General features: G+C 35.7%; 1 protein-coding gene across 7 annotated transcripts in view; it reads left to right on the plus strand.

Annotated features, from left to right (window-relative positions):
• SLC44A5 (solute carrier family 44 member 5) overlaps window positions 1-21,152 on the plus strand; it is a 414,235-nt gene extending 393,083 nt beyond the window's left edge. For 3 of the 7 annotated variants that reach the window (XM_013996232.2, XM_013996239.2, XM_021096465.1), the window contains 6 exons: window positions 5,285-5,388; window positions 6,425-6,498; window positions 7,425-7,495; window positions 7,646-7,734; window positions 9,049-9,133; window positions 17,269-21,152. In XM_013996232.2, the coding sequence (XP_013851686.1) occupies window positions 5,285-5,388; window positions 6,425-6,498; window positions 7,425-7,495; window positions 7,646-7,734; window positions 9,049-9,133; window positions 17,269-17,381 (536 nt within the window). In that variant the 3' untranslated portion in view covers window positions 17,382-21,152. The remainder of the gene's footprint in view (window positions 1-5,284; window positions 5,389-6,424; window positions 6,499-7,424; window positions 7,496-7,645; window positions 7,735-9,048; window positions 9,134-17,268) is intronic. The other 4 variants (XM_021096466.1, XM_021096464.1, XM_021096468.1 and 1 more) reach the window with 3 other exon arrangements.

Raw genomic sequence — 27,957 nt, forward strand, 5'->3', positions numbered from 1 at the left:
TTCATTTTTTAAGGCTGAATAATATTCTACTATGTATACATACCTTATGTTCTTTATCCATTGATCCCTCTAATGACTCTTAGGTTGTTTCCATAAATTGGATACTGCAAATAATGCTGAAATGAACATTACAGTATAAATATCTCTTTAAGATAGTAATTTTATTTCCCTCAATTATAAATACAGAAGTAAAATTGCTGGATCACATAATAGTTCTATTTTTAATTTCTCAGGGAACTTCCATACCATTTGCCATCATGGATGCATCAATTTACATTCCTACCAACATTGTACAAGGGTTCCCTTTTCTCTACATTCTTACCAATATTTGTTATCTCTTATTTTTTGATAACTGACATCCTCACAGGTATGAGGTAGTATCTCATTTAGGTTTTGATTTTCTATCTCCAATAATAAGTAATGTTGAGTACCTTTTCATGCACCTATTTCACGTATGTCTTCTTTGAAAAATTGTCTATTCAGGTTCTTTGCCCATTTTTATTGCGTTGTTTGTGGTTTTTTGCTACTGATTTCTATAAATTCCTTGTATATTTTTAACACCTCATCATATATAGTTTGCAAGTACTTTTATCCCATTCAGTAGGTTTCCTTTTCATTTTGCTAATGGTTTACTGTGTTGTTCAGAAGCTTTTTAGTTTGATGTCCTACTCATTTATTTTTGCTTTTATTGCCTTTGCTTTTGGTGTGAAATACAAAAAAATCATTGCCAAGACCAATGTCAAGATGCTTACCACTATGTTTTTTTCTAGGATTTATGGTTTCAGGTTTCATGTTCAAGTCTTTAATACATTTTGAGTTGATTATTGTGTATGGTGTAAGGTAAGGGTCCAATTTCATGCTTTTGCATGTGGATATTTGTTTTCCCAGCACTGCTTATTAAAGAGCATGTCCTTTCCCCGTTGTATATTCTTGACTCCCTGGCCAAAAGTTAATTTATCATAAATGCATAGGTTATCTCTGGGTTCTCTATTCTGTTACATTCATCTATGTGTTTATTTTTATGCCAAAAACATACTGTTTTGATGACTATAGCTTTGTAATAAAGTTTGAAATCAGGACGTGTAAATGCCTTTAGCTTTGTTCTTCTTTGTTCATTGCTTTGGTTATTTGGACCTTTTGTAATTTCATACAAATTTTAGGATTATTTTTTCTATTTCTTTGAAAAGACATTGAAATTTTGATAGGGATTTCATGAAATTTGTAGATCACTTTGGGTACTATGAACGTTTTAACAATATTAATTCTTCCAATCCGTGAACTTGGAATGTTTTCCACTTGTTTGTTTTTTTCAACTTCTTTTATCAATAGTTTTCAGTATACAAGTATTTCTCCTCCTCATTTAAATTTATTCCTAGGTATTTTTTAATGCAATTGTAAATGAAAGTTTTCTCTTAATTTCTTTCCAATAGTTAGTTGTTGGTGTATAGAAAGGCCAGTGGTTTTTGTATATTTACTTTATTTCCTGCAACTTTACTGATTTCATGTATTAGCTCTAATAGTGTTTTGGTGGATGCTGTAGGGTTTTCTATATATAATATCATTTGATCTGCAAACAGAGACAATTTTACTTCTCCCTTTCTGATTCAAATACCTTTTATTTGTTTTATTTGTCTAATTGCCATGGCTATGATTTCTAGCACTAGATTTTAAAAAAATGGCAAGAGTGGACATCCTTGTCTTTTTCCTAATCTCAGAGGAAAAGCTTTCAGCTTTTCACCATTGAGTAAGATGTTAGCTGTGGGCTTGTCAAATATGGTCTTTATTATGCTGAGGCCTTCTATAACCAATCTAATGAGAGATTTAATTATTAAAGGAGGTTTAGACTTTGTCAGGTAATTTTTCTGCATCTACTAAGATGACCATGTGATTTTCATCCTTCATTTTTGTTAATGTGGAGCATCAAATTTATTAATTTGCATATGTTAAACCACCCTTGCATTTCTGGAATAAATCTTATTTGATCTTGGTACATGATTCTATTAATTTACCGTTTTTTTTTTCTTTTAATATACTATTAAATTCAATTTGCTAATATTTTGTTGAGGATTTTTGCATTTATGTTCATTAGGGATATTGGCCTGTAACTTTCTTTTCTTGTACTATTCTTTTCTGGCTTTGGCATCAGACTAATGGAGGCCTCATAAAATGAGTTTGGAAATGTTCTCTCCACTTCTATTGTTTAAAAAGAGTTTAAAAAGGATTGGTATTAATTTTTTAAATGTTAGGCCAAATTCACCAGTGAAGCCATTTGATCCTGGACTTTTTTGTTGTTGTTGGGAACTTTTTGGTTACTGATTAAAAATCCTTACTAGTAATCTATCTGTTCAGATTTTCTATTTCTTCATGATTCAGTTTGATAGATTGTATGGTTCTAGAAATTTATCCATTTCTTCTAGGTTGTTCAGTTTGTTGGTGTATAATTGTTCATTGTAGTCTCTCATAATCATTTGTATTTGTGTAGTATCAGTTGTAATGTCTCCTCTTTCATTTCTTAATTTTGTAAGTCTCCCCATGACCACAGTTAGCATCCTTAGAATTATTATTTTGAATTATATATTGGGTAAATTATTTCTCTTTGTTTCATAAATATCAGTTTCTGGAGATATGCCTTTTTTTTCTTCTTCTTTTTGTCTTTTTAGGGCTGCACCTATGGCATATGGAAGTTTCCAGATTGGGACTGAATAGGAGAAGCAGCTGCAGGCCTGCACCACAGCCACAACAATGCAGTATCTGAGACACATCTGCAACCTATACTGCAGCTCATGGCAATGCCAGAGCTTTAACCTACTGAGTGAGGCCAGGGATACTAGTTTGGTTCATTACCACTGAGCCATGACAGGAACTCCTATCTTGTTTTTTATTTGGAACATATCCCCTTGTTTATTTTTTCCTGACTCTTTGTATTTGTTTCTGTGCATTAGATAAAATAACCATCTTTTGCAACTTGACAGATTAGTCTCATATAGGAAATGAGCTTCATTAATCAGCCTAGCCTACATTATCTTAGCTACCAGAGTTAGCTTAGTGGTTGTTTATAGTTGAAGGTGTGCCTAGACCTGTCAGTGTCCCAAAGGGGAGTATCATAGAACCTAGATGCAGGCTGATTAGAAACTAAACCCCCATGGAGTTTCCACTGTGGCTCAGTAGGTTAAGAACCTAATATCCACGAGGATGCAGGTTCAAGCCCTGGCCTTGCTCAGTGGGTTAAGGATCCAGCATTGCTGTGGTGTAGGTCACAGATGAGGCTAGGATCCCACGTGGCTGTGGCTGTGGAGCAGGCCAGAAGCTGCAGCTCTAATTCTACACCCAGCCTTGGAACTTCCACACTTCTATATGCCACAGTGCAGCTCACCCCACGCCACCCCCCAAAAAAGGGAAACTAAACCCCCAGGCAGCAGCAAGGGAAGCAGGTAGTAAATCCCCTTTCAGGGAGAAACTAGGAGATAGGTCCCTGTTTCCTCTGCTCTGAGGCAGGATGTATAGCCATAGCAGTGGTGGTGATGGTGGTGGTGCTGGTGGTGGTGCTGGTGGTGGTGGGAGGGGAGGGCATCCTTTACCATATAAACGCTGCTTCTTTGTTTCCTAAGGTCCTGTGAGACTCATGAATGCAAGCCCTATCAAAGCCAGACAAAGGGAGGACCATGCCTCCAGAAGTAGCTGCAAAAGCTGGGGCACCAAGTATGTGTACGAGCTCCTTCCAAAGAGATATCGGTGACCTCATTTTATGAATGGAGTGAGCTAGAGGGAAAAGGCAGCAGAAGTGCCCACCAGCTCACCCCAGCTCCATGGAGGATCACAGCTAGCCCCTAGAGTGTGCATATTAGAAGCTGGACTTTTAGGCAGCAGCTTGTAAGGTTGTAAAGCATGCAGCCAGTTCCCTTCCAGGGAAAGGCAGGAAGATGGGGCATTTTTGCCTACTCCCTCTGCATTATGCCTTGGGGGTTATAATGTTGGCTAACATAGGCACCTGTTAAGAACTGCTTCTTTGTTTTTTATAGACCTGCAAACCTTGTGGACACAAGGCCTTTTGGCTTTCAGAGCTAAGTGTTTTGAGGGTCTTTCTCTTAGGTGGGAGACTTAAAAGTTAGAATCCTTGACATGCTGTCCAAATCCTTCACACCTCAGGGAGAAGCTGAGAGTGGGGGTACTGTCTTGATTGCATGTTGTGCCAGGGGTAGGGTTTATAGCAAGGATGTCTCAGCCTTTCCTATCATTTCCATGTGGGATTTTCTTAGTTGCCTGATTTGTAGGAGTCACTTGGCTTGTTTCTGGCTTTTCTTAGAGGAAACTGCTTCATGTAGTTGTACATTCAGTGCAGCTGTGGGAGGAAAGAAGTTCAGGAGGCTCCTAGGTCACCATCTGTGTCCCTCTTACAAAGGATTTGCATATACATTGCTCTACATGGTGAATAAACACATGAAAGAAAAGATGCTCAATATTCATCAATACGGAAATGCAAATCAAAACCATAATGAGGTACTACTTCATACCCATTAGAATGGCCACTATCAAAAAACTGAAAAGTAACAAGTGTTCATAAGATGAGGATAAATTGCAACACCTGTGTATTGCTGGCAGGAATATAAAATCCTATTGCCACTGTGGAAAACAGGTGATGCCTCAGAAAAGTTAAAAATATGATTGCCATATGATCCAGCAATTCCACTTCTAGATATATACACAAAAGAATGGAAAGCAGGGACTCAAAAAATACTTGCACACCAATGTTCATAGCAGCATTATTCACAACAGCCAAAAGGTAGAAACAACCCAAATTTCCATTAATAGATAAAAGAATAAACAAAATGTGATGTATACATATGATGGAATGTTATTCAGCTTTAAAGAGAAATGTAATGATCAATCTTGACAACTTAATGCTAAGTGAAATAAGCAAGACACAAAAGGACAAATATTGTTTGATTCCATTTATATAAGGTGTCTAGAAGAGGCAAATTCACATGGACATAAATATGATAGAGGTTACCGAGGGCTGGGAGAAGGGGATAATGAGGAGTTATTATTTAATGGGTACAGAGTTTCTATCTGAGATGATGAAATTGATCATGATGGTAAGTTTCACAAAATTGTGAATGTACTTAATGCTACTGAATTGTACGTTTAAAAATGGCTTAAGAGGAAAACCTTATGTATATTTTACTGCAATTTAAAAAAATTTAAACCCATTTAAAATTTTACTATTATTTTTTTGATTCATAGAGTTTGCCAATCATTAATAGGTTTAAATATCTCCTTCTCATAGAGGCCCAGAACAACATTTCTAAATTCCTAAAATGCTGCCTGAGATGCTGTTTCTGGTGTTTGGAAAAAGCGGTAAAGTTTTTGAACAGAAATGCCTATATTATGGTAAGTAGATTATTTTTTTATTTACTAAATTTCTTCTCTACAAACCCAAATCCCATGTCTACATTTTCCATCTCTAAAGCACTTGTATATCAAATAGCTGAATTTATGACTATGTTGAAATAAGAATTTGTGAATCCAATGCATAATTTAGGGCTATGCTTTCCTAGTTGAGACAGTAACTAAGCTGTACTTCATTATTATCTTCAATATCTTTTGGAGAGACAAAATATTACGTTAGAAAAATAAAAATGTGCTTGATTGAAAATGATTTTGTTTGTCCTTGACGCAGTTTAGTGGGAGGAAAGGTAACTTGGTCTATGTTTCACGCTGAAAAGAAAATATTATTCTAATTCTGAGATTTATATATATTTTAAGGGTCTGTTTCTTTTTATGATTCTTATATTGAAATATGTGGGAATTGACAATGCCCACTGAATTTGCTACTTATTTGCTCTGGGAATATGGAGGCTTCTAAGAGATTTTTTTAAAAGGGGGCTCCAAAAATATTATTCTTAAATTTAGCAACTTGCTTACTATCACAGTGACATAGGGTCTGCAGGGTTGATGCAAATAGTCATGGAGGTTCAAAGAGTCATTAATATACCTCCAGTAAGAATATTGTGTTGAGCCTTTTGATCAGTAAATTAGGTGTATTGGAAAGCATTAGATTTCTTGAGAGTAATTTTTAATGTGAATATTACAACATTTAACCCATTCGACAACAAACCATAGCCAAAACACTTCAAAGATAGAAGCTGTGTCTTGGGATTTGAGAAGAAACCTACCTCTGTTTGAAGTTATCTACTCCTCATGGAGTTTAAGGGTACATAATATGCAACTGAAATAGAATGAGACATTGAGAGTTGTGCAGAGTTGAGGACACAGTTCCCAAGCTTCCCACGAGCTCAAATATTGGAAAGAGGAATGAGAGTAACTGTATAGGATGACAGAGAATTAATTCATGTTCATGTCACGGGATTATCTGTTAGTCTTGTTATGTAACTGACTTCTGAATGATATCAATTGTCTTCCTCAGATTGCGATATACGGCAAAAACTTCTGCAGGTCAGCAAAAGATGCTTTTAATCTGCTGATGAGAAATATTTTAAAGTAAGTAATCAGGTTGAGCATTGCAACAGATGATTTTGTGAACCCTGAGTATCCATACTTCACATGTTGTTATTTAAAGTGTTGGTGGTCTTATTAGACATGAATGTTATCTTTTAATTTACTAGGTGTAAATTTTCTCCTTCACAACATTAATTTCTTTTTACATCTTATACTTATTGCTCCTAAAATCCACATGTGTCTATACCCATGGGCACTTATTCATTTTTATTATCCCCTCTGCTCAAGAAATTCCCCACATGAACATTATCATCATGTTTCTGACAATGCCCCCCCTCCCAGAATTGACAGAGTCTCAGTGAACAAAATTAGAGAACCGACACAGCCGTCCTCAGGATTCAAGGTGTCTATAGTCCTGGAATTAAAGAGACAGGATACCACCAATAGCATCTGACAGCCCTACAATGCCATCTTCTGTTTACTTCAGTAAAAATGAAGTAGAACTTCATGCCTGGGTTCTACCTTCATTTCTCGCATTTAACAAGTGGCTTAAGAGGAAAACCTTATGTATGCCATTTCCCATCGTGGCATAGCAGAAATGAATCCGACTGGGAACCATGAGGTTGTAGGTTCAATCCCTGGCCTCGTTCAGTGGGTTAAGGATCCATCATTGCTGTGAGCTCTGGTATAGATCGTGGATGCCGCTGGGATCTGGCGTAGCTGTGGCTGTGGTGTAGGCTGGCAGCTACAGCTCCGATTAGACTCCTAGCCTGGGAACCTTCATAGGCTGCAGGTGTGGCCCTAAAAACCAACCAACCAAACAAACAAACCCCACCAAAAAACAAATGCCAAATAAAAGTTTTGCAAAGACACATCAAAATGAACACATGAATTGTTTATTCTCATAAACTTCTAGTAACAAATGTAATTTAAACATAAAATTATATTTTCTTTTTTCTGATTCTCAGAGTTGCAGTTATGGATAGAGTTACAGACTTTGTACTAGTCCTGGGGAAGATTCTAGTTGCTGGGTGTATAGGTAAGTAATAGTAGTAGTGGTAGTAATATGATGATGGTAATGACGACGATGATGATGATAAAAAATATAATAGGTGCTTAGAAAAACTACTACAAAAAGCCATATTCTGTTGCAAATGCACAATATATACATTCTGCCTTTTCACTGTAGGTGTCCTGGCCTTTCTACTATTCACAGAAAGACTCCCAATGATTATAGAAGGACCAACATCTTTAAATTACTACTGGGTACCTTTGTTGGTAAGAGCTGATGTCTTAGCAAATTTTGGGCTGCTACAACAAAAATACCATAGACTGGGGTGGCTAAAACAACAGGGATTTATTCCTTATTTTTTTGAAGCCTGAGAAATCCAAGATTAAGGTGCCCATAGATTCAGTTCCTGGTAAGAGCTTTCTTCCTAATTTGCAAAGGGACATCTTCTTGCTATTATCCTAACATGGAGGAGAGAGATATCATCTCTCCTGTCTCCTCTTATAAAGGCACTAATCCCATTCACAAGGGCTCTATCCTCATGACCTCAATACCTCCCGAAGGCCCCACCTCCAAATGCTACCATGTTGGGGATTAGGTTTCTACATGTGAATTTTGAGGGGACACGGTTCATTCCATAGCATCTGGGTAACACTGACTCTGATTTACCAGAGATGGCAAAATAAAAAAAACCAAAAAGAAATAGGAGAAATGATGATAGCTAATATTATTGGTCTTACTTTGTGCCAAACCTCATTCTGCTTTAGACACCGGGTCCTTGAAAGCAGCCCCTGAAGCTGAGGACTGCATGCAGAAGGTTTATTATGAGGTGCTTTCCTGAGAAACATGTGAAAGGAAGTGAGGAGACAGGCCCAGGAAAAAGAGGAAATTGACCCAGTTATAGCATAATTACAGGAAGTTCTGACAAAGGGACAAGGCCTCCCTGTGCTGCATCAGGCAGTTGACCAGGGGTTGCCCTCAGAATGATGATGTAACCTTAGGTGAGGTAGTTCCCTGAAAGGGGAGCAATTCCTAGTGAGAGAAACAGCTGAGTCATCAGCAACCTGTATTCTTAGCAACTGGAATAGATGTGGCAGCTGGGGAGGATCTGTATGGAACCCTGCAGTATCTATTACGCTATATTAACTCACTCAATCCACGTGGCATAAATACCATTATTACTCACATTCTCCCCTTCTGCGGACACAATTTCATGTCGCAGGCACAGAGAGGTTAAGTAACTTATTGAGTGAGTTTATGAGCTGTGATCCAACCTAGGAGGTGTGTGCTCTTAACTCCTACCCTTTACTGCTTTAGTGTGCAGGATCCTAAATCTGGGGTGTTTTTGGTAGACATTAGAGATAGTGAAAAGAAAATTGCCAGGTCATCTAGTATACCTTATTTAAATCCTAATACAGAAGCACTCAAAAACATAATCATTGAAGTTTTTAGGTTTCTATATTGAAATATTTTCGAATACAGAGTACTTCAAGGCTTTCTCATCATGATTTCATTTAAAGCTGCATTATTGTTCTTCTGGACAACTTAATGACATTTTCATTCTCTTCTCTACTCATTTTTAGACAGTCATTATTGGATCTTACCTAATTGCACATGGATTCTTCAGCATCTATGCAATGTGTATTGAAACAATTTTTATCTGCTTCTGTAAGTTTTCAGTATATGTGTTTTCTTCCTCCTTTGGTGGATAACCAAAAGATGAGAAGGTTAAGACCCATGTCCTTAGCCAGCTTATAGATTTGCTATGACCTGGCTGCAACTGTAAAACAGTGGTTCTTTTTTGGGGGCGGGGAGAAGAGGCATTGTTTAGTAGATGCTTTTGAAAACTCAACTGATCTGAGAAATGGAGTTCGCAAAGCACAGGAGAGTCAGGCATCATGGCATGGTGTTAGTATAGACTGTTTTTTAATTTCTAAATTTTTCAAATTTATAATAATGATTGGCTTCTGTTGTGCTTTATTCATAACTGAGTACCTAACTGGGATTCAGGAACTCTTTGAGAAGAGCCTTTAAAGGTTCTGATAAAGCCGAAATGGCAATGGTTTCAAAGACACATAGGGCCAGTTCACACTAGGTAACACAATGACAAACAGATAGGACTGATAGAGGCATGTCTAGGAAATGCTAGATCAACTCTGAAGCTTAGAGTTAAAATATCTCATTAGAGCTTTTATCAATGACCTCTTCGCTGTGCCTCTGTGTGGCATGTACAATTCATATGTGCAGACTATTACTGCTGCATCTTAAAAGCCCTAGAGCACTTAATGTCCATCAGGAGCTTGATCTGTCCTCACCTTCAATCTAGAGAAAGTAGGGTCAGCAGGTGAAAGAACAGAAATTGTTGGCCCTACAGCTAATACCCTCTGAGAGATTATTTCTCTGGCACATTGCTGTTAAAAGAAGCAGAGGAAACATTCTATGACAGGGAATTACTGACTGATCCACTTATACAAAACAAATAGTTGCCTTTTTAGTGTAACTCATAGCACCAACTGCATGCTTGGGTCAGAAGGGGAGATATTGAAGGGAAAAGACCATCTAGAAGATGGTTTGCTTTTTTTTTTTTCTTTCTGAACATTTAAAATCAATTTTCAATAAATGGAAAAAGAAATCAGAAAAAAACTTTGTGTATAAGTTACCTCTTCCTCTGGTTCTAAATGGAACTAGAATGTTTAATCTTTTCTTAGTGCCTCAGTGGTTTGCCAGGAGAAGCCATCTACAAAATACCACATGAACAAACTTCAGCTCATTATGAGATGGGAATAAAGTGGCATAAGACACAGAACAGACAGAGCTCTCAAAGAGCTCTCATCTCAGATGCTAATCATGAGAGTGATACTGGGCGATCCCACTAGGATCTTCCCATTCTTGTAACTGAAAAGCTTTCTCAAAAACATATACAGAATCTAGGAGTTTCCAGTCTTTGGAAGTTTTGCCAAATCTTATGGGCTTTAATTTTCAGAGTGGAGTTTAAATTTGAGCACTAAGAAATGTTTTACAGGTGTTCCCATTGTGGCTTAGAGGTAATGAACCCAACTAGTATCCATGAGGATGTGGGCTTGATCCCTGGCCCTGCTCAGTGGGTTAAGGATCTGGCATTGCCCTGACCTGTGGTGTAGGTCACAGACGTGGCTCAGATCCTGTGTTTCTGTTGCTGTAGCATAGGCCTGCAGCTGCAGCTCTGATCTGACCCCAAGCCTGGTAACTTCCACATGCCACAGGTATGACCCTAAAAAGGAAACAAAAAAAAAAAAAAAAAAAAAAGAGGTGGGATCAAAATGGCAGAGGAGTAAGACGTGCTGCTCACCTTTTCCCACAAGCAAAGCAAAAAACCCTATCTATATGTAGAACGATTCTCACAGAACATCTACTGAATGCTGCCAGAAGACCTTAAACCTCCAAAAAGGGCAAGAAACCCTCCAATATTGGGTAGAAAAAAAAAGAGAGAGAGAGAGAAAAGGAAACAGGATGGGACTAGCACTCCTGAGAGGAGGCCAGCAGCTACAGCTCTGATTTGACCCCTAGCCTGGGAACTTTCATATGGGGGGGAGGCTAAAAAAAAAGACCCCCCAAAAAAATCTATGGTAAAAGCAATGATAAACAGAAGGAACAGCAAAAGTAGAAATATAAAGATGTTGAAAAAGGACATAAAAATCATAAAATATATAATAAAATCTAGACTCTTTTTTTCAGTATGTATTTGAACCTACATGGCCATCAGGCTAAAGCAAGCAGATATAGGAAGGGGTTAACATACCTGAAAAACAGAGCAACCACAAATCAAAACCAAACATAACATTCACAAAAACTAAAAAGAAGAGGACACAAGCTTAAAAGAAAAACATCCAACCAAAAAAGGAAAAGAACAAAGGAGAAACAGAATCAACTGGAAAACAAGGTTTTAAATGGATATAAATACATATTTATCAATAATTACCTTAAATGTCAATGGACTGAATGTGCCAATCAAAAGTCACAGAGTGGCAAACTGGATAAAAAAACAAGAGCCTACAATATGCTGCCTACAAGAGACCCACCTTAGGGCAAAGGACACATATACATTGAAAGTGAGGGGATGGAAAAAGATATTTCATGTGAATGGACAAGATAGGAAAGCAGGAGTTACAATACTCAAACAAAATAGATCTTAAAATGAAGGCCATAGAAAGACACTATTTATGATAAAAGGAACCATTCAAGAAGAGGACACTATACTTGTCCGTATATCTGCCCCTAACATAGGAGCACCCAAATGCATGCAACAAATAAATACCAAAAGACATTAAAGGAGAAATTGATGGGAACACAATAATAGTAGGAGACTTTAATACCCTACTCACATCAATGGACAGATCCTCTAGACAAAAAGTCAATAAGGCAACAGAGATCCTAAATGACACAATAGAAAAGTTAGACTGAATTACCCTCTTCAGGACATTACATCCAAAAAAATCAGAATATACATTCTTTTCAAGTGTACCTGGAACATTCCCAAGGATTGCCACATACTGGGGCACAAAACTACCCTCAACAAATTTAAGAGTATAGAAATTATTTCAAGCATCTTCTCTGACCACAATGGAATGAAACTAGAAATCAACTACAGGAAAAGAAAGGAGAAAAAAATGACTACATGGAGACAAACAACATGATACTAAAAAACCAATGGCCCACTCTCACCACTATTATTCAGCATAGTACTGGAAGTCTTAGCCACCGCAATCAGACAAACAAAAGAAATAAAAGGCATCCAGGTAGGAAGAGAAGAGGTAAAACTGTCACTGTATGCAGATGACATGTCACTGTATAGAGAAAACTCTAAAAATACTTGAACTGATCAACAAATTCAGCAAAGTAGCAGGATATAAGATTAACATTCAGAAATCAGTCACATTTCTGTATACTAACAATGAAATATTAGAAAAGGAATACAAAAATACAATTCCTTTTAAAATTGCACCTCACAAAATCAAATACCTGGGAATACACCTGGCCAAGGAGGTAAAAGACTTATATGCCAAGAACTATAAAACATTAATCAAGGAAATTAAAGAAGATGTAAAGAAATGGAAAGATATTCCATGCTCCTGGGTTGGAAAATTAATATTGTAAAAATGGCCATACTACCCAAAGCAATCTACAGATTCACTGCAATCCCTATCAAATTACCCAGGACATTTTTCACAGAACTAGAACAATCCAAAAATGTATATGTAACCACAAAAGACCCAGAATCGCCAAAGCAATTCTGAGGAACAAAAACCAAGCAGGAAGCATAACTCTCCCAGACTTCAGGCAATATTACAAAGCCACAGTCATCAAGACAATGTGGTACTGGTACCAAAACATATAGGCCAGTGGAACAGAAGAGAGAACCCAGAAATAAACCCAGACACCTATGGTCAATTAATCTGACAAAAGAGGCAAGAACATAAAATGGGAAAAGGACAGTCTTTTCAGCAAGTATTGCTGGGAAAGCTGGACAGCTGCATGCAAAGCAATGAAACTAAAACACACCCTCACACCATGTATGAAAATAAACACAAAATGGCTTGAAGACTTAAATGTAAGACAAGACACTATTAAACTCCTACAAGAGAACATAGGCAAAACATTCTCTGACATCAGCCTTACGAATGTTTTCTCAGGTCAGTCTCCCAAAGGAACAGAAATCAAAGCAAAAATAAACCAATGGGACTTAATCAAACTGACAAGATTTTGCACAGCAAAGGGAACCATTAAAAAAAAATGACCATTTACAGAATGGGAGAAAATAATTTCAAGTGATGCAACTGACAAGGGCCTAATCTCTAAAATATACAAACAACTTATACAACTTAACAGCAAAAAAAGCCAATAACCCAATTGAAAAATGGCCAAAGGACCTGAATAGACATTTCTCCAAGGAAGATGTACAGGTGGCCAACAACCACATGAAAAAATGCTCAACATCCCTGATTATTAGAGAAATGCAAATCAAAACTGCCATGAGATACCACCTCACACCAGTCAGAATGGCCATCATTAATAAGTCCACAAATAACAAATGCTGGAGGGGGTGTGGAGAAAAGGGAACCCTCCTGCACTGTTGGTGGGAATGTAAATTGGTACAACCACTATGGAAAACAATATGGAGGTACCTTAGAAAACTATACATAGAACTACTATATGACCCAGCAATCCCACTCATGGGCATATATCCAGACAAAACTTTCCTTGGAAAAGATACATGCACCTGCATGTTCATTGCAGCACTATTCACAAGAGCCAAGACATGGAAACAACCTAAATGTCCACTGACAGATGATTGGATTACAAAGATCCTTGGTACTATACAGAATGGAATACTACTCAGCCATAAAAAAGAACAAAATAATGCCATTTGCAGCAACATGGATGGAACTAGAGACTCTCATACTGAGTGAAGTAAGTCAGAGAAAGACAAATACCATATGATGTCACTTATATCTGGAATATAATATATGGCACAAATGAACCTATCTACAGAAAAGTAACAAACTCATGGATGTGGAGAGCAGACTTGTGGTTGCCAAGAGGAAGGGGGAAGGAGCAGGACTGGGAATTTGGGGTTAATAGATGTAAACTATTGCCTTTGGAATGGATAAGCAATGGGATCCTGCTGTATAGCACTGGGAACTCTTTCTGGTCAAGTATGATGGAGCATGATAATGTGAGAAAAAAGAATGTATACATGTATGTGTAACTAGGTCACCATGCTGTGCAGTAGAAAATTGACAGAACACTGTAAATCAGCTATAATGGAAAAAATAAAAATCATTATTAAAAAAAAAAAAACTAGAAGAGAACATAGTCAAAACATTCTCTGACATCAAACATACAAATATTTTCTTAGGCCAGTTTCCCAAAGCAATAGAAATAAAAACAAAAATAAACCAGTGGACCTAATCAAAATTACAAGCTTTTGTACAGCAAGGGAAACCATTAAAAAACACAAAAAGACAACCTATGGAATGGGAGAAAATAGTTGCAGATGATGCAACTGACAAGGGCTTAATCTCCAAAATATATAAACAACTCAATAGCAAACCAACCAACCAACCAACCCAATTGAAAAATGGGCAGAAGACTTAAAAAGACATTTCTCCAAAGACATACAGATGGGCAACAGGCACATGAAAAAAATGCTTACATCACTAATTAATTATTAGAGAAATGCAAATCAAAACTGCAGTGAAGTACAACCTTACGCCAGTCAAAATGGCCATTATTAGTAAGTATGCACGTAAACAAATGCTGAAGAGGCTATGGAGAAAAGGAAACCCTCCTATACTTTTGGTGGGAATGTAAATTGGTACAACCACTATGGAAAACTATGCAGTTCCTCAGAAAACTAAATATAGAACTACCATATGATCTGGCAGTACCACTCCTGGGCATCTATCCAGACAAACTTTCCTTGAAAAAGATACATGCACCCGTGTGTTCATTGGAGCACTAGTCACAATAGCCAAGACATGGAAGCAATCTAAATGTCCAGTGACGAATGGATTAAATGTTGTGCATACACACAATGGAAAACTTCTCTGCCATAAAAAAGAACAAAATAATACCAATTTGCAGCAACATGAATGGAACTAGAGAGACTCATGCTAAGTGAAGTCAGAAAAAGGAAGACAAACACCATATGACATCACTTATATTTGGAATCTAATATATGGCACAAATGAACCTATCTACAGAAAAGTAACAAACTTATGGATGTGGAGAGCAGACTTGTGGTTGCCAAGAAGGAGGGAGAGGCAGTGGGATGCCCTGGGAGTCTGTGGTTAGTAGATGCTAACTATTGCATTTGGAGTGGATAAACAATGAGATCCTATTTTATTGCACAGGGAACTATATCTAATCACTTGTGATGGAACATGATTGAGAATAATGTGAGAAAAAGAATATATTTATGATTACTGGGTCACTTTGCTGTACAGCAGAAACACAACATTGTAAATCAACTATAATAAAAATTTTTAAATAGTTTTAAAAGCAAAAAAAATTAAAAATTAGAAATATTTTATACCCATCTATATTAATCATTGCCAACTTCTTTAAATCAGGTATAATTTCAGCCTCATTCAACATATTGTGTGTTGAATGTGTATTGAATGTGAATAGCTTCCTTTTGTATATTCTTTTCTTTGATAATAAAGAACAAGAGACACTAAATTGAATTTTTCTTCCCTCTCCTGCTGTTACTATGGGAAACATCTAACTTTGGAAAACATTCTTCTTAAATGATACTCTAAGCCAAATTCTAATTGTGTGAAACTATACCTTTTGTATATATACACACATATACATATATACACACATACTACACACATATATGTATGTGCATATATATGTATAAATGCACACACATATATAATAGGTATATATATATGCCTATACCTATTGGCTGCCAGAAAACTGGTATTTTTAAAAATGTAAACCATTTGCAAACCATTTATTTATAGAAACATAGCATCCTTTTTACATTACAAGGCAATGAGAATTCTGGTCCCAGGATCAGAAAAAATAATGGTTGGAGATGACAATTATCACTATTATGTGATCCATACCATGGTTCCTACCAGTTCCTCAAAAGTTAATAATGATATAGACATACAATAAATGATATGTGGTATATACCATAGAGGAAAAAAGAACAAAAATATTCAGCATTTATCATGTTATCTCCTTAGCTTTTCATTTTGAATGTGAGGAAAGTTACTGTGAAATCTAATATAAAAACCCGATAAACCAATAATCCAACCATTCCCAAGAGAGTATCATGAAAAATAACTTAGATTTATTCCATAAATCTATGATTATCCTACATGGTTTTATATACTTCTTACCTTTTATTTCATAATAAATAAGGGGTACAAATAGCATAATTTTTAATATACTAGTCTAAACAAAGCATAAAGTTGGATTTATATATTTATTGAGATATTATCAGCTGTGAATTGTATGTGTCTGCAGGAAATTTAATTCCATGAAAACTTTTCCTTGCTTCTCAGCATCATTCTCATTCTTTCCCCCAACTACCTAACAGACATGTGCTCAGTGAATACTCATTTTATTCATAGCCTAAGCAAAGCAGGATTGTAAACTCATGTATTACAGAAGTCAGAAAACACTGGGGTTAGCATTTGAAAGTAATCTGAGGCAAATTGCAAGGTTTTAGGATAGGACACATTTTAGTTAAGTAGAAGAACTAAAGTGGGTGTCAAGAAACTAGGTCCTCACCTCATCCTGACTGCCCCCAGAGCTTTCAACTTCAGGTGGATAATTTTACACCCTGGGGTCTCAGTTTCTTCATCTATAACATTAGTGTATGGATTATCATTAAGATCAACTTTAAATTCTGAATTTCAATTACCCTCTACATTTATCACACCAAACTTTTTATTCAGCTTCATCTCAGAGGATGTGGCAGTTTACCCTTCTGAAATGATCAGTCATAGAATTTAAAGATAACACTTTTCAAAGGGCATGAAAGATCTTATTAAGCTTTAAATTACCAAAGTAAACCTCTTTGGGAGTGGGTGGGAAATAGGAAGTTTCAGTACTTCCTGACGGAAATTGAAGCTTCTTACTCTAACCAGCAACAGCTACTTAACTGCACTAATTTGTCTTATATTTGACTTTCTAACACTGCTTTCTCTGATTTCTCCCTGTTCGACTCTCCAATTTATAAAAATGCATATAATTGTTCTGCTCCTGCTTGCTGCGTTTGCCTGCTTTGGCTGCTGCATATACAGGTGAAGATCTGGAAAGAAATGATGGATCTACAGAAAAACCCTACTTCATAGCCCCTACCCTGCACGGAATTCTGAACAAGAAGCAACTAGTTCCCCAGAAGCAGAAAGAGTAGAAAAGCTCCAAACAGTGCCACATATTTTTAAGTAGAAGTTTTATAATTTAGGTTATTTGTAAATTTGAAAATGATGCTTTTATGTAATGTTGAAATTTCAGTGCTTATTCCTAAAAAGCCAGAACCTGGCAGCATCTGACCTATCAGGCAACTGATGACAGTAGCCTCTGTGAACTAGGATATTTTATAGACTGTCGTCCCAGCTGAAGAGCAAGGTGTAAATTTTACTTTTTTTTTTCAAAGTCTAGCCAAAAGTGTTTCCAAAATTTTTATAGCTTAGCGTGCTGTTTCCCATTGCAGCACTTTGATAGCCTTTCTTTTTATAAATGTATATTTGTAAAGGATATTCAGGCAATTTTTAAAAAATACTATAAATGTATAATCAACTAGCCATAAAAAGATTGCTTTGTAGTTAACTGGCATATGGTACTAAATTTGTATATATGGTGCTATGATTATATTTATACTGTTCAAGCTAGTGGACAACTCTCTAAACTGTGATTAAACTTGTATTAATGTTTCCCTAGGAAGTATATTTCAGTAAGTGATTCATGGCGATAACAAACATATAGATGTTAATGTTATACAGGTTCCACAGAGAAAATTCCTAGGTAAAAATTACTGAGGAACCTTCAGAGCCCATTTCATTTTAGTGAAATTATATTTACAGTGAAGCTGAATCTGAGTTCTATAATGGCATTTCCAAGGATATGAACCTCTGGCCACTGTGAAAACATATTCTGAACAGAATCGAGATGGCCACATAATTCATGCCACTTGTCTGCAACCCAAATAGAGACAAATCGCTATTTTCCTATGCCCACCATATAGAAAATCAGTATCGATCTGCTTCAGAAGAGTGATTATATGTTTTACGAGCATGCCTATTTTTCTAGATTATAGAGATGGTGTGGCTTTACTCTATAAAAGGTTTAATTTTTAACTTAACTTTCAGTGAAGAAAAGATAAGACACTTCAGATTTTACCCTAAGGAAATATTAGCCCTCACAGGTACTCATCTGGTATCCACAAGGGGCATACAATGGGTTAGGAACTCTCTTCCTGAAGGTTTTAGGAGGAACGTTATTTTTATACTCTACCCCTGCTGGCCAGAGAAACAACCCAGGATCTGGCAGCCATGCGTTAGTCTTTTGCATGGTGGAGCAAAGCATGAATCAGACACTGATGTACTTTGCCTATCCATCTGCTGTATGCAAGTGCATTTGACATGGCCAACAGTGTAGAAATGTACCCCAGAAGGAGCACTGAATCAGTAGAATCTTTTGGCTTTTACGCTAAGTTTGTGTACAGGATTATTTATGTCTTGACAGAAAGGAACATCAAACATTTTGATCTGAATATGATCCATGTATCCAAGAAAAGATAAATATTGTAATGTATTATAAATTAATATCAATACTAATTTATTTAATGATCCTGAAGTGTGGGAACCTAGATTTAGACTCATTTCATAGCAGCTTAAAAGCAAGAAGACAATGACTAGGGAAGATTTTTAAATGATCAGTCCTTATAATGGCCACCATCTTGTTCCTGGCTTACTTCCTTGCGATTATTGTCAGAAGTCTTATTTGGCTTCATATCTTGGCAAAGGGCCTTCTTCACTCTCATGCTGAAGAATAATTCAAAGAAGAGTGATAACCTTTCTAGGTGGTTATTATTATTATTCAACAATACAGGGGTACGGAAATATCCAGTAAAATAGTTACTTCTATCTTTAGTGCTGAAAAATTGTAAGGAATAAATTCTCTTTTAGGAGTCATTGAAACATTCACAATGATGCAACAAAAAAAATTTATTTTTTTTGGTGTATGTATCAGAATCACTCTGAGACCTTGCTATAATATAGATACGTTTACCCTGACCCCAAGAGATTCTAATATAAGTATTTTGGTGTGGGGCAGCTTGTGAATTATTATAAGGTCTTCCAGTGATTCTGCTATATATATAAAAGTTGGCAAATCACTTGAATAAAATATAAATCAACATGTTTGAAACTAGTTGCCTATTTTCTCCTTATATTCTTATCAAATCTAGGAGTTAAGAAATTAAAAGACAAAGGAGATTAGTTTGGAGAATTCTAACAGTCATAACTTCTGTATTTTAGATTCTTGGTACTAGTTGGGGCCTATATACTAAATATTTAGCATTAAATCTGCTGATGAGACCAGAAAATTCTCCACAGTAATTCACTGAACTATATGGAGATACATTCTAAACTTGGCTATATTTTTAAGAATATAATCCTTGGGTGCAAAATCATAGGAAAAGGAATATTATTTGGGTCAATATTTCTTAATTTTTTAATTAACTTGAATCTCTAAGTATGGAAGTTTTAACTATATTATGTGCTTTGTTCTAGTCAGAAAATGTTTTTCATTAATTACTTTGTATAATCGAAATTACACAAAGTAAAAATGAGCATTGTTTTTAACAAAAATCATTTAGAAACTTTCTTACAAAAGAAAGTATAACAAAAAAAGCAATATTTTGCAAAATATGTTCTTCAAGGATTTGAAATACACTAAAATTCTACAAATCTTTTTTAAAAACTACTAAATTGTTGATTGAAAAATAAAAGCAATTTTGAACTAATATGGTAATTTAAGAGGCAAACCAAATACCTAATACTTTTTAGGAATTTGAAGGTGAATTTACAAATTCCTCCTACATCTTCTGGTTATTGTATAATTACATTTGTTCTTCAAAAGAAGCTAAAATTTATTTCCTCAGTCATGCAGCTGAGAGGCATGTGCTATTGGCAGAATCAGACCTGGTACACAGAATGAGATAATATCTTCCTGACATAATAACAAGGGCTGATTGTTCTCTGTTATGTTTACAATAATGTTGGTGCCAAACTATGCTGTTTTTCCAAGTAACATTTTGAACTGCTGTAAAGGAAGTATGCAGCAGGTGGCGATGTGACTTCTCTTACAGTTTTGCATTGATATTTACCCTGTGCCATTCTTCCTCCTAGTGGAAGATTTAGAACGAAATGATGGTTCTACTGAAAGACCCTATTACATGAGTCAATCTCTGCTGAAGATTTTGAAAGAGCCAAATGTGCAAACTAAGAAGCGGTAGAAGTGCAAACTCTGGTGATCCTGCAGCGATGTTACCTTTCTCTCATCTGCTGTGTCTGTGCTATACTCGTTTCATAAGTGCTTTGTGTATGGAACACTGTATTCATGACCTTGTTGCTTTTATTTGCATGTTTTATACCAAAGCTTATACTGTAACAATGTGAAGCCATCAGAAGTTTCAAGGGAATTGGTAATAACATGGAACATTTTTTATACTATAATCTTTTGTTTTGTAATTCATTTTTTAATAAATTGGCTTGGATGTTTTGGAGATGCCAGTGTATATGTTAATATTGTTTAAAATTATTAGATTGAAAAATGAGATGTTACTTAAATTGATAGCTGCTAATATATTTTTAAGGTTATGACTAAAAAACTTCTGCAGGGGAAGTTGGTGAAGGAAGTGAAATAGAAGATTTTAAAGTTTTTCCCACTCCTGTTTGACAGTACATCTGTAAAAAGAGCACTCCACTCCAGATTTTGCTCTAGGTATATAGACTGTTTCCTATTAAACAAATTGTCAGTTATCCAGCCTTTACTACTTCTTCCTCTCTGACAAAGTGCCTTACTGGCTGTTTAATATTACCCAGCTTTTGTGGGCAAGTTTACAAACATGGTTTTAAAAAAAAAAAAAAAACACACACACACAACTGCAATGTTTTAGTGATTATAACAAGTCTTTTTGCATTTGTTTTCCTCTTAGCTCACCAGTTGGAAACCATTGATCATTTCAGTATGTTTGATATCCTCACTGTATACAGTACATTTTGCAGCATAAACAATTTCCCTTGCGCCTAGTGGACATTCATGAATGTGTACTACACGCAGGAAAAATACCTGAAAGGACACTTGTTAGTTTTGTTTTGTTTTTTTACTAAAAGTGAGTTTAAAATAATCTTTTCTACGATCTTTGAAAATACAGTAGGTATAAGACTGCCTTTCTCAGTGTTTTACACAGATTGGAAAGGGAATCTTTAAGGAATTACAAAGGGAAACTTTACTCCTAAAAAGGGTGCTCACAGATGTCATGTTCTGAAAAACTCCACTCTAAATGGTTATTATCATCAGGAGTGTTTTATGTATGTTATTTCCATTTTCTAACTTTCGATATGAAATAATCAGTTTACTTATAACATGTTACTTTTTACTGTGCTAATATAAACAGGAACATAATTTCTAATTCAATTTCAAATAATTTTGTTAGTACTACTAACAAAAGAAAATGAATTCAGTTTGTTATAGAAAGAGTCCATAAAACATTCACCCAAAGGTAATAAAATATTCACCCTAAGGTAATGTCAATCATGTAATCATAATTTCTGAAAGCTTTGAGAATCAACAATAAGTTACTAGCAATTTATCTATTATCACATTTAACTGTGACTTTGGATATTCTTCATTGCCAAAAACGAACTCATATGAGCAAATGACAGTCTGAGCTCTATAATCAGTGTGTTTCTGCTGTGCAGAAATATTAGGAACATATTGTATAAATATCTTTGATAACTAAAACGTTTAATATTTAATGAAATTTGTTGTTACTCATTGTTTTAAATCTGTTTTTTTCTTCCAATAAAGATTTAGATAAGAAAAAAAAAATCTGTCTGCTTTTTTATTTCTTTAAGCTAGAAAGGGAGAAAAGCTTTTTTATTTTATTTTATTTTTTATTTGTATGGCCGTACCCGCAGCATATGGAAGTTCCCAGGCCAGGGACTGAATCTAAGCCACAGCTGTGGCAAAGAAAGATCCTTTAACCTTCTGTGCCAGGCTGGGAATCAAACCCACACCTCCACTGCCACCTGAACTGCTGCAGTCAGATTCTTAACCCACTGCATAGCAGCAGTGACTTCAAAAAGCTTTCGTTTTTAAAAACCCACCTACTATGGCAAGATCTTCACTGAATCAAATATCTAGGCTTTTTTTTTTTTTCAATCTAGATGTATCTTTAAAGTTTTTTCACTTTTCTCTAGCTGAGCATTATTGCCAAACCAAATAACTGAAGCTGGTATTTTATACAAAATAAGGAACTCGAAGCTAAATGCCTAAGAAATGGATTTCTTTTTTTTAGCCCTAGCAGTGGCCTAAATTAGTTGGTATTTAATTTGTCAAAGGTTTGCTCAGTCCCTCATTTGCTTTGACCAACCTTCATAAGAAGAAAATCTCATCATTTTAAAGGCAAGAAAAAGTTTAAAGAATATAAAAAATGTGAACACAAATTAATGTATTAGTTTTCTAAGGTGAGATTAAATATTCCTATCACTGGTCTATCTCAAGCTAAATATTTTCTTAGGTTTAGTTAGTCCTTAGCAAATGTATGGGTCTATTTTAAAATTATATGTTAAACCTTCAAAATTAATTTTCTTGAAAATTTAATGTTTCTTTAAATGAAAATATAAAAAATGTTGCATTTTTCAGGGTAGTTTTAAAATTTCCTATATCTAATAAGATGTTTGTTAATATAGCTAACAGTTCTTATTTAAAATAAAAATATTGTTTGGGGAAGAAATCCAAATTCTGCTTTATATATTAATAACTCACTTTTAGAGGATAAAGCACCAATCATATCTGTAAATAAATGAGTATGATTGATTTGATTTTTCTGTGTCCCTAGAAAGTTTAAAAAGAGTTTGTGAATCCACGCAGTGAAATGATACTATTAGAGATACTGTGGGATTATCATGCAAAATGTGGTTACTGTTTAATGTTGGAAAACAGGCTGTATGCAACAATTTCTTAATTTTCTTTTATGGTATAGCTGACCAGCACTCACTCCAATGTATGTTCTTTCACTTTTACAAGTAGTGCCTCAGGAAATTGCTCTTAAACTCTAACCAGACATAGTAATTATCTTTAGTATTATCTGGTTCTGGATTGAGGAACATGCTTTATAAATCAGTCTTTGTTGGCATATGATATGGGGACAAAATTGAACTCAAATCATTATTGCAGACCATGGTATATGAAATGGTGTCTGACATTTTTTCCAGTTTCTTGCAAATATTATCCTTAGATGTTTCCGAAAGGTTATATATTAAAAACATAGCTATATGATTATAAGAATACAATTCAATAAATCATTGATGAAAAGAAATACCAATATAGCAGAAATAAATTACTCTCCAAAGTTACTTTCCATATACCTTGATTCTACTCTTGGTGCTAAGATGGTTATTGAAGACTCCCCTTTAGACCTAGCTGAGTTGCCTCCAGTCCTTAGTGAATCTATCATAATTCAGAAAACAAAGCCAACCCCCAATAAAACAAATGTAAATTCATTTATCATGAAAACTGAGTACCAACTTGTGCAAGGCTTGGACATCAGGATGATGTCATAGTCGCATACCCTCTAAAAATTTGTCAGGCCAAACTCCCCCCATTTACGACTTTCCAATTGCTTAAAATGAAACAGCTAAAATAGTATAGAATCTGGCAGTATCTTCTCTGATGGTTTCTGTGCTGGGAAGAATGGGGGCTCTTATATAACACATTTAAAAGCAATCAATTCAATTTTACTATTTAGAGTCACTAGCTTTTTTTTTTTAACACTTTAGCTCTTTTTTCCCCATTCCTTTTTTCTACTGTATGATTCAAAATAATTTAATTAAATGGATACAACAACCTTGTGAATGAAGTAAAATGCCCTTTTACCACTGACACAAAAACATGGGCATCTTCCTATTCTGGCCCTTTACTACACACAGTACTAAGAGCATTGTGTGTTAACCAAGGTGGGAGAGGCTTATCAAATGAAAAGATAATTCCATTTTGCATATAAATTAAAGTGAGCCTGGACTTGATTCATCATTAGATTAATCTTGACATTTTCACATTCTTCCAGCCAAATGAATATGCGCTGCTGCATATTTGTCTTCAGCGCATAGAAAGAAGGAAATGAAAGGAAGATATTGAGAAAAGTATAGGTGTCCAAATAGAGAAAAAAAAAGAGCCAAGGATATTTAAAAATAAATCTCTAACAGGATCTAAGAGGGTAATGTTACAGAAAGTATAATTCATAAATTATCACTTCTGAATACAATTCATAAATCTATTGGAAAAAGAAAATAACAAATTAGAAGCCATTAAGCAAAAATAATTTTCAGTTTTCTGGTAAACGGCATTGAAGCAGACTATGCTACAATAAAACTAATCACATAAATGTATTTAGCACAAAAAAAACCAGAATGATGTCCAAACATGATTTATGATCAAGGGATTAAAAAAATCTGCCTGGTGAAGAGATCAAGATGTCAGAGAAGGAGATATGGAACTTACTTTCCCCTATGAACACATCAAAAATACATCTATAAAATACAAACTGACCAATAAACACATGAAAAATGTTCAACATCATTAATTATTAGAGAAATGCAAATCGAAACCACAATGAGGCACCACCTTGTACTGGTCAGAATGGCCATCATTAAAAAATCTACAAGTAAATGCTGGAGAGGGTGTGGAAAAATAGGAACCTTCCTACACTGTTGGTGGGAATGTAAGTCACTACAGAAAATAGTATGTAGACGCCTCAGAAAACTAAATATAGACTACCACATGATCCAGCAATCCCACTCTTGGGTATATATATATCCAGACAAAACTATAATTCAAAAAGATAACATGCACCCCTAGTTCACTGCAGCACTGTTCACAATAACAAAGACATGGAAACAACCTAAATATCCATCAACAGAAGAATGGATAAAGATACATAATGGAATATTACTCAGCCATTAAAAAAATAAAAATGAATGAAATAATGCCATTTGTGGTAACATGGATGGACCTAGAGATTATTACACTAAGTGAAGTAAGTCAGAAAAAGACAAATATCGTGTGATATTACTTTTATATAGAATCTAAAATATGAAACAAATGAAACTATACAAAACAGAAACAGACTCACAGACATAGAGAACAGGTTTGGGGTTGTAAAGAGGGAGGGGGTTGGTGGAAGGTTGCAGTTAGTAGATACAAACATATATATAGACTAGATAAACAAGAGGGTCTTACTGTATACCACAGTCAATTATATTCAATACTCTGAGAACAAACCATAATGGAAAAGAATATTTTTTATTTTTTTTATTGCTCAAATGAATTCATCACATCTGTAGTTGTATAATGATCATAACAATCTGATTTCACAGGATTTCCATCCCACAGCCTAAGCACAACCAACCACCCCCCAAACTGTCTCCTCCAGAGACCATAAGTTTTTCAATGTCTGTGAGTCAGCATCTGTTCTGCAAAGAAGTTCCGTCTGTCCTTTCTTCAGATTTCACATGCCAGTGAAAGCATTTGATGTTGGTGTCTCATTGTATGGCTGACTTCACTTAGCATGACAATTTCTAGGTCCATCCATGTTGCTAAAAATGCCAGTACTTCGTTCCTTTCAATGGCCGAGTAATATTCCATTGCGTATACGTACCCCCTCTTCTTGATCCACTCCTCTGTTGATGGACATTTAGGTGGTTTCCATGTCTTGGCTATTGAAAAGAGTGCCGCAAGGAACATTGGAGTACATGTGTCTTTGCGAGTTGTGGTTCTCTCTGGAGAGATGCCCAGGAGTGGGATTGCTGGATCCAATGGTAGTTCTAAGTTAAGTTTTCTGAGGAATCTCCATACCGTTTTCCACAGTGGTTGCACCAATTTACAATCCCACCAACAGTGTCATAGGGTTCCTTTTTCTCTACACCCTCTCCAGCACTTCTTGTTTGGAGACTTTTGGATGATGGCCATTCTGGCTGGTGTAAGGTGGTACCTCAAAGTGGTTCTGATTTGCATTTCTCTAATAATGAGTGATGTTGACCATGTTTTCATGTGTTACTCGGCCATCTGTATGTCTTCTCTGGAGAACTGTCTGTTTAGATCTTCTGCCCATTTTTGGATGGGGTTGTTTGTTTTTTTGGTATGGAGCATCAGAAGGTGTTTATCAATTTTGGAGATTAGTCCCTTGTCAGTTGAATCATTTGCAAACATTTTCTCGCATTCTGTGGCTTGTCTTTTCGTTTTGTTTAGGGTTTCCTTTGCTGTGCAGAAACTTTTCAGTTTGAGTAGGTCCCATTTGTTTATTTTTGTTTTTATTGTCAATACTCTAATAAGAGGTGGATCTGAGAATATGTTGCTGTCGTTTATGTCAGAGAGTGTTTGGCCTGTGCGTTCCTCTAAGAGTTTTATAATGTCTGGTCTTATATCTAGGTCTTTAATCCATTTTTGAGTTTCTTTTTGTGTATGGTGTGAAGGAGTGTTCTAATTTCATTCTTTTCCCTGTGGCTGTCCAGTTTTCCCAGCACCACTTATTGAACAAGCTGTCATTTCTTCATTGTATATTCTTTGTCATAGATGAGTTGGCAGTAGGTGTGTGGGTTTAATTCTGGGCTTTCTATCCTGTTCCACTGATCTATATGTCTGTCTTTGTGCCAGTACCATGCAGTTTTGATGATTGTTGCTTTGTAGTATAGTCTGAAGTGAGGGAGCCTGATTCCTCCAGCTCCATTTTTCTTTTTCAGGAGGTCTTTGGCTATTCTGGGTCTTTTGTGCTTCCAAACACACTTTAAAATATTTTGTTTGAGTTCCGTGAAAAATGTCCTTGGTAATTTGATAGGGATTGCATTGAATCCATAGATTGCCTTAGGTAGTATAGTCATTTTGATAATATTAACTCTTCGAATCCAAGAGCATGGTATGTCTTTCCATCTATTTGTGTCATCTTTGATTTCTTTCATCAGTGACTTATAGTTTTCAGAGTACAGGTCTTTTGTCTCTTTATGTAGGTTTACTCCTAGGTATTTTATTCTTTTGGATGTGAGGGTAAAGGGATTGCTTCCCTAATTTCTCTTTCTGCTTTTTCATTGTTAGTGTATAGAAATAGCGTTGATTTCTGTGTATTGATTATGTATCCTGCGACTTTGCCAAATTCGCAGATGAACTCTAACAGTTTTCTGGTAGAGTCTTTAGGATTGTCTAGGTATAGTATCATGTCATCTGCAAACAGTGATAGTTTTACTTCTTCCTTTCTAATTTGGATTCCTTTTATTTCTTTTACTACTCTGATTGCTGTGGCTAGGACTTCCAAAACTATGTTGAAGAGTAGTGGCAAGAGTGGACATCCTTGTCTTGTTCCTGATCTCAGTGGGAATTCTTTCAGCTTTTCACCATTGAGAACGATGTTCGCTGTGGGTTGGTCATATATGGACTTCATCATGTTGAGGTAGGTTCCCGTTATGCCCACTTTCTGAAGGGTTTTTATCAGAAATATGTGTTGGATTTTGTCAAAGGCTTTTTCCACATCTATTGAGAGGATCATATGGTTTTTATTCTTCAGTTTGTTAATGTGGTGTATCACACTGATGGATTTGTGGATACTGAAGAACCCTTGCAGCCCTGGGATAAATCCCACTTGATCATGATGTACAATCCTCTTAATGTATTGTTGGATGTGGTTTGCTAGTATTTTGTTGAGGATTTTTGCA

The sequence above is a fragment of the Sus scrofa genome, chromosome 6 (genome assembly GCF_000003025.6).
Source record: "Sus scrofa isolate TJ Tabasco breed Duroc chromosome 6, Sscrofa11.1, whole genome shotgun sequence".
Classification (NCBI taxonomy): domain Eukaryota; kingdom Metazoa; phylum Chordata; class Mammalia; order Artiodactyla; family Suidae; genus Sus; species Sus scrofa.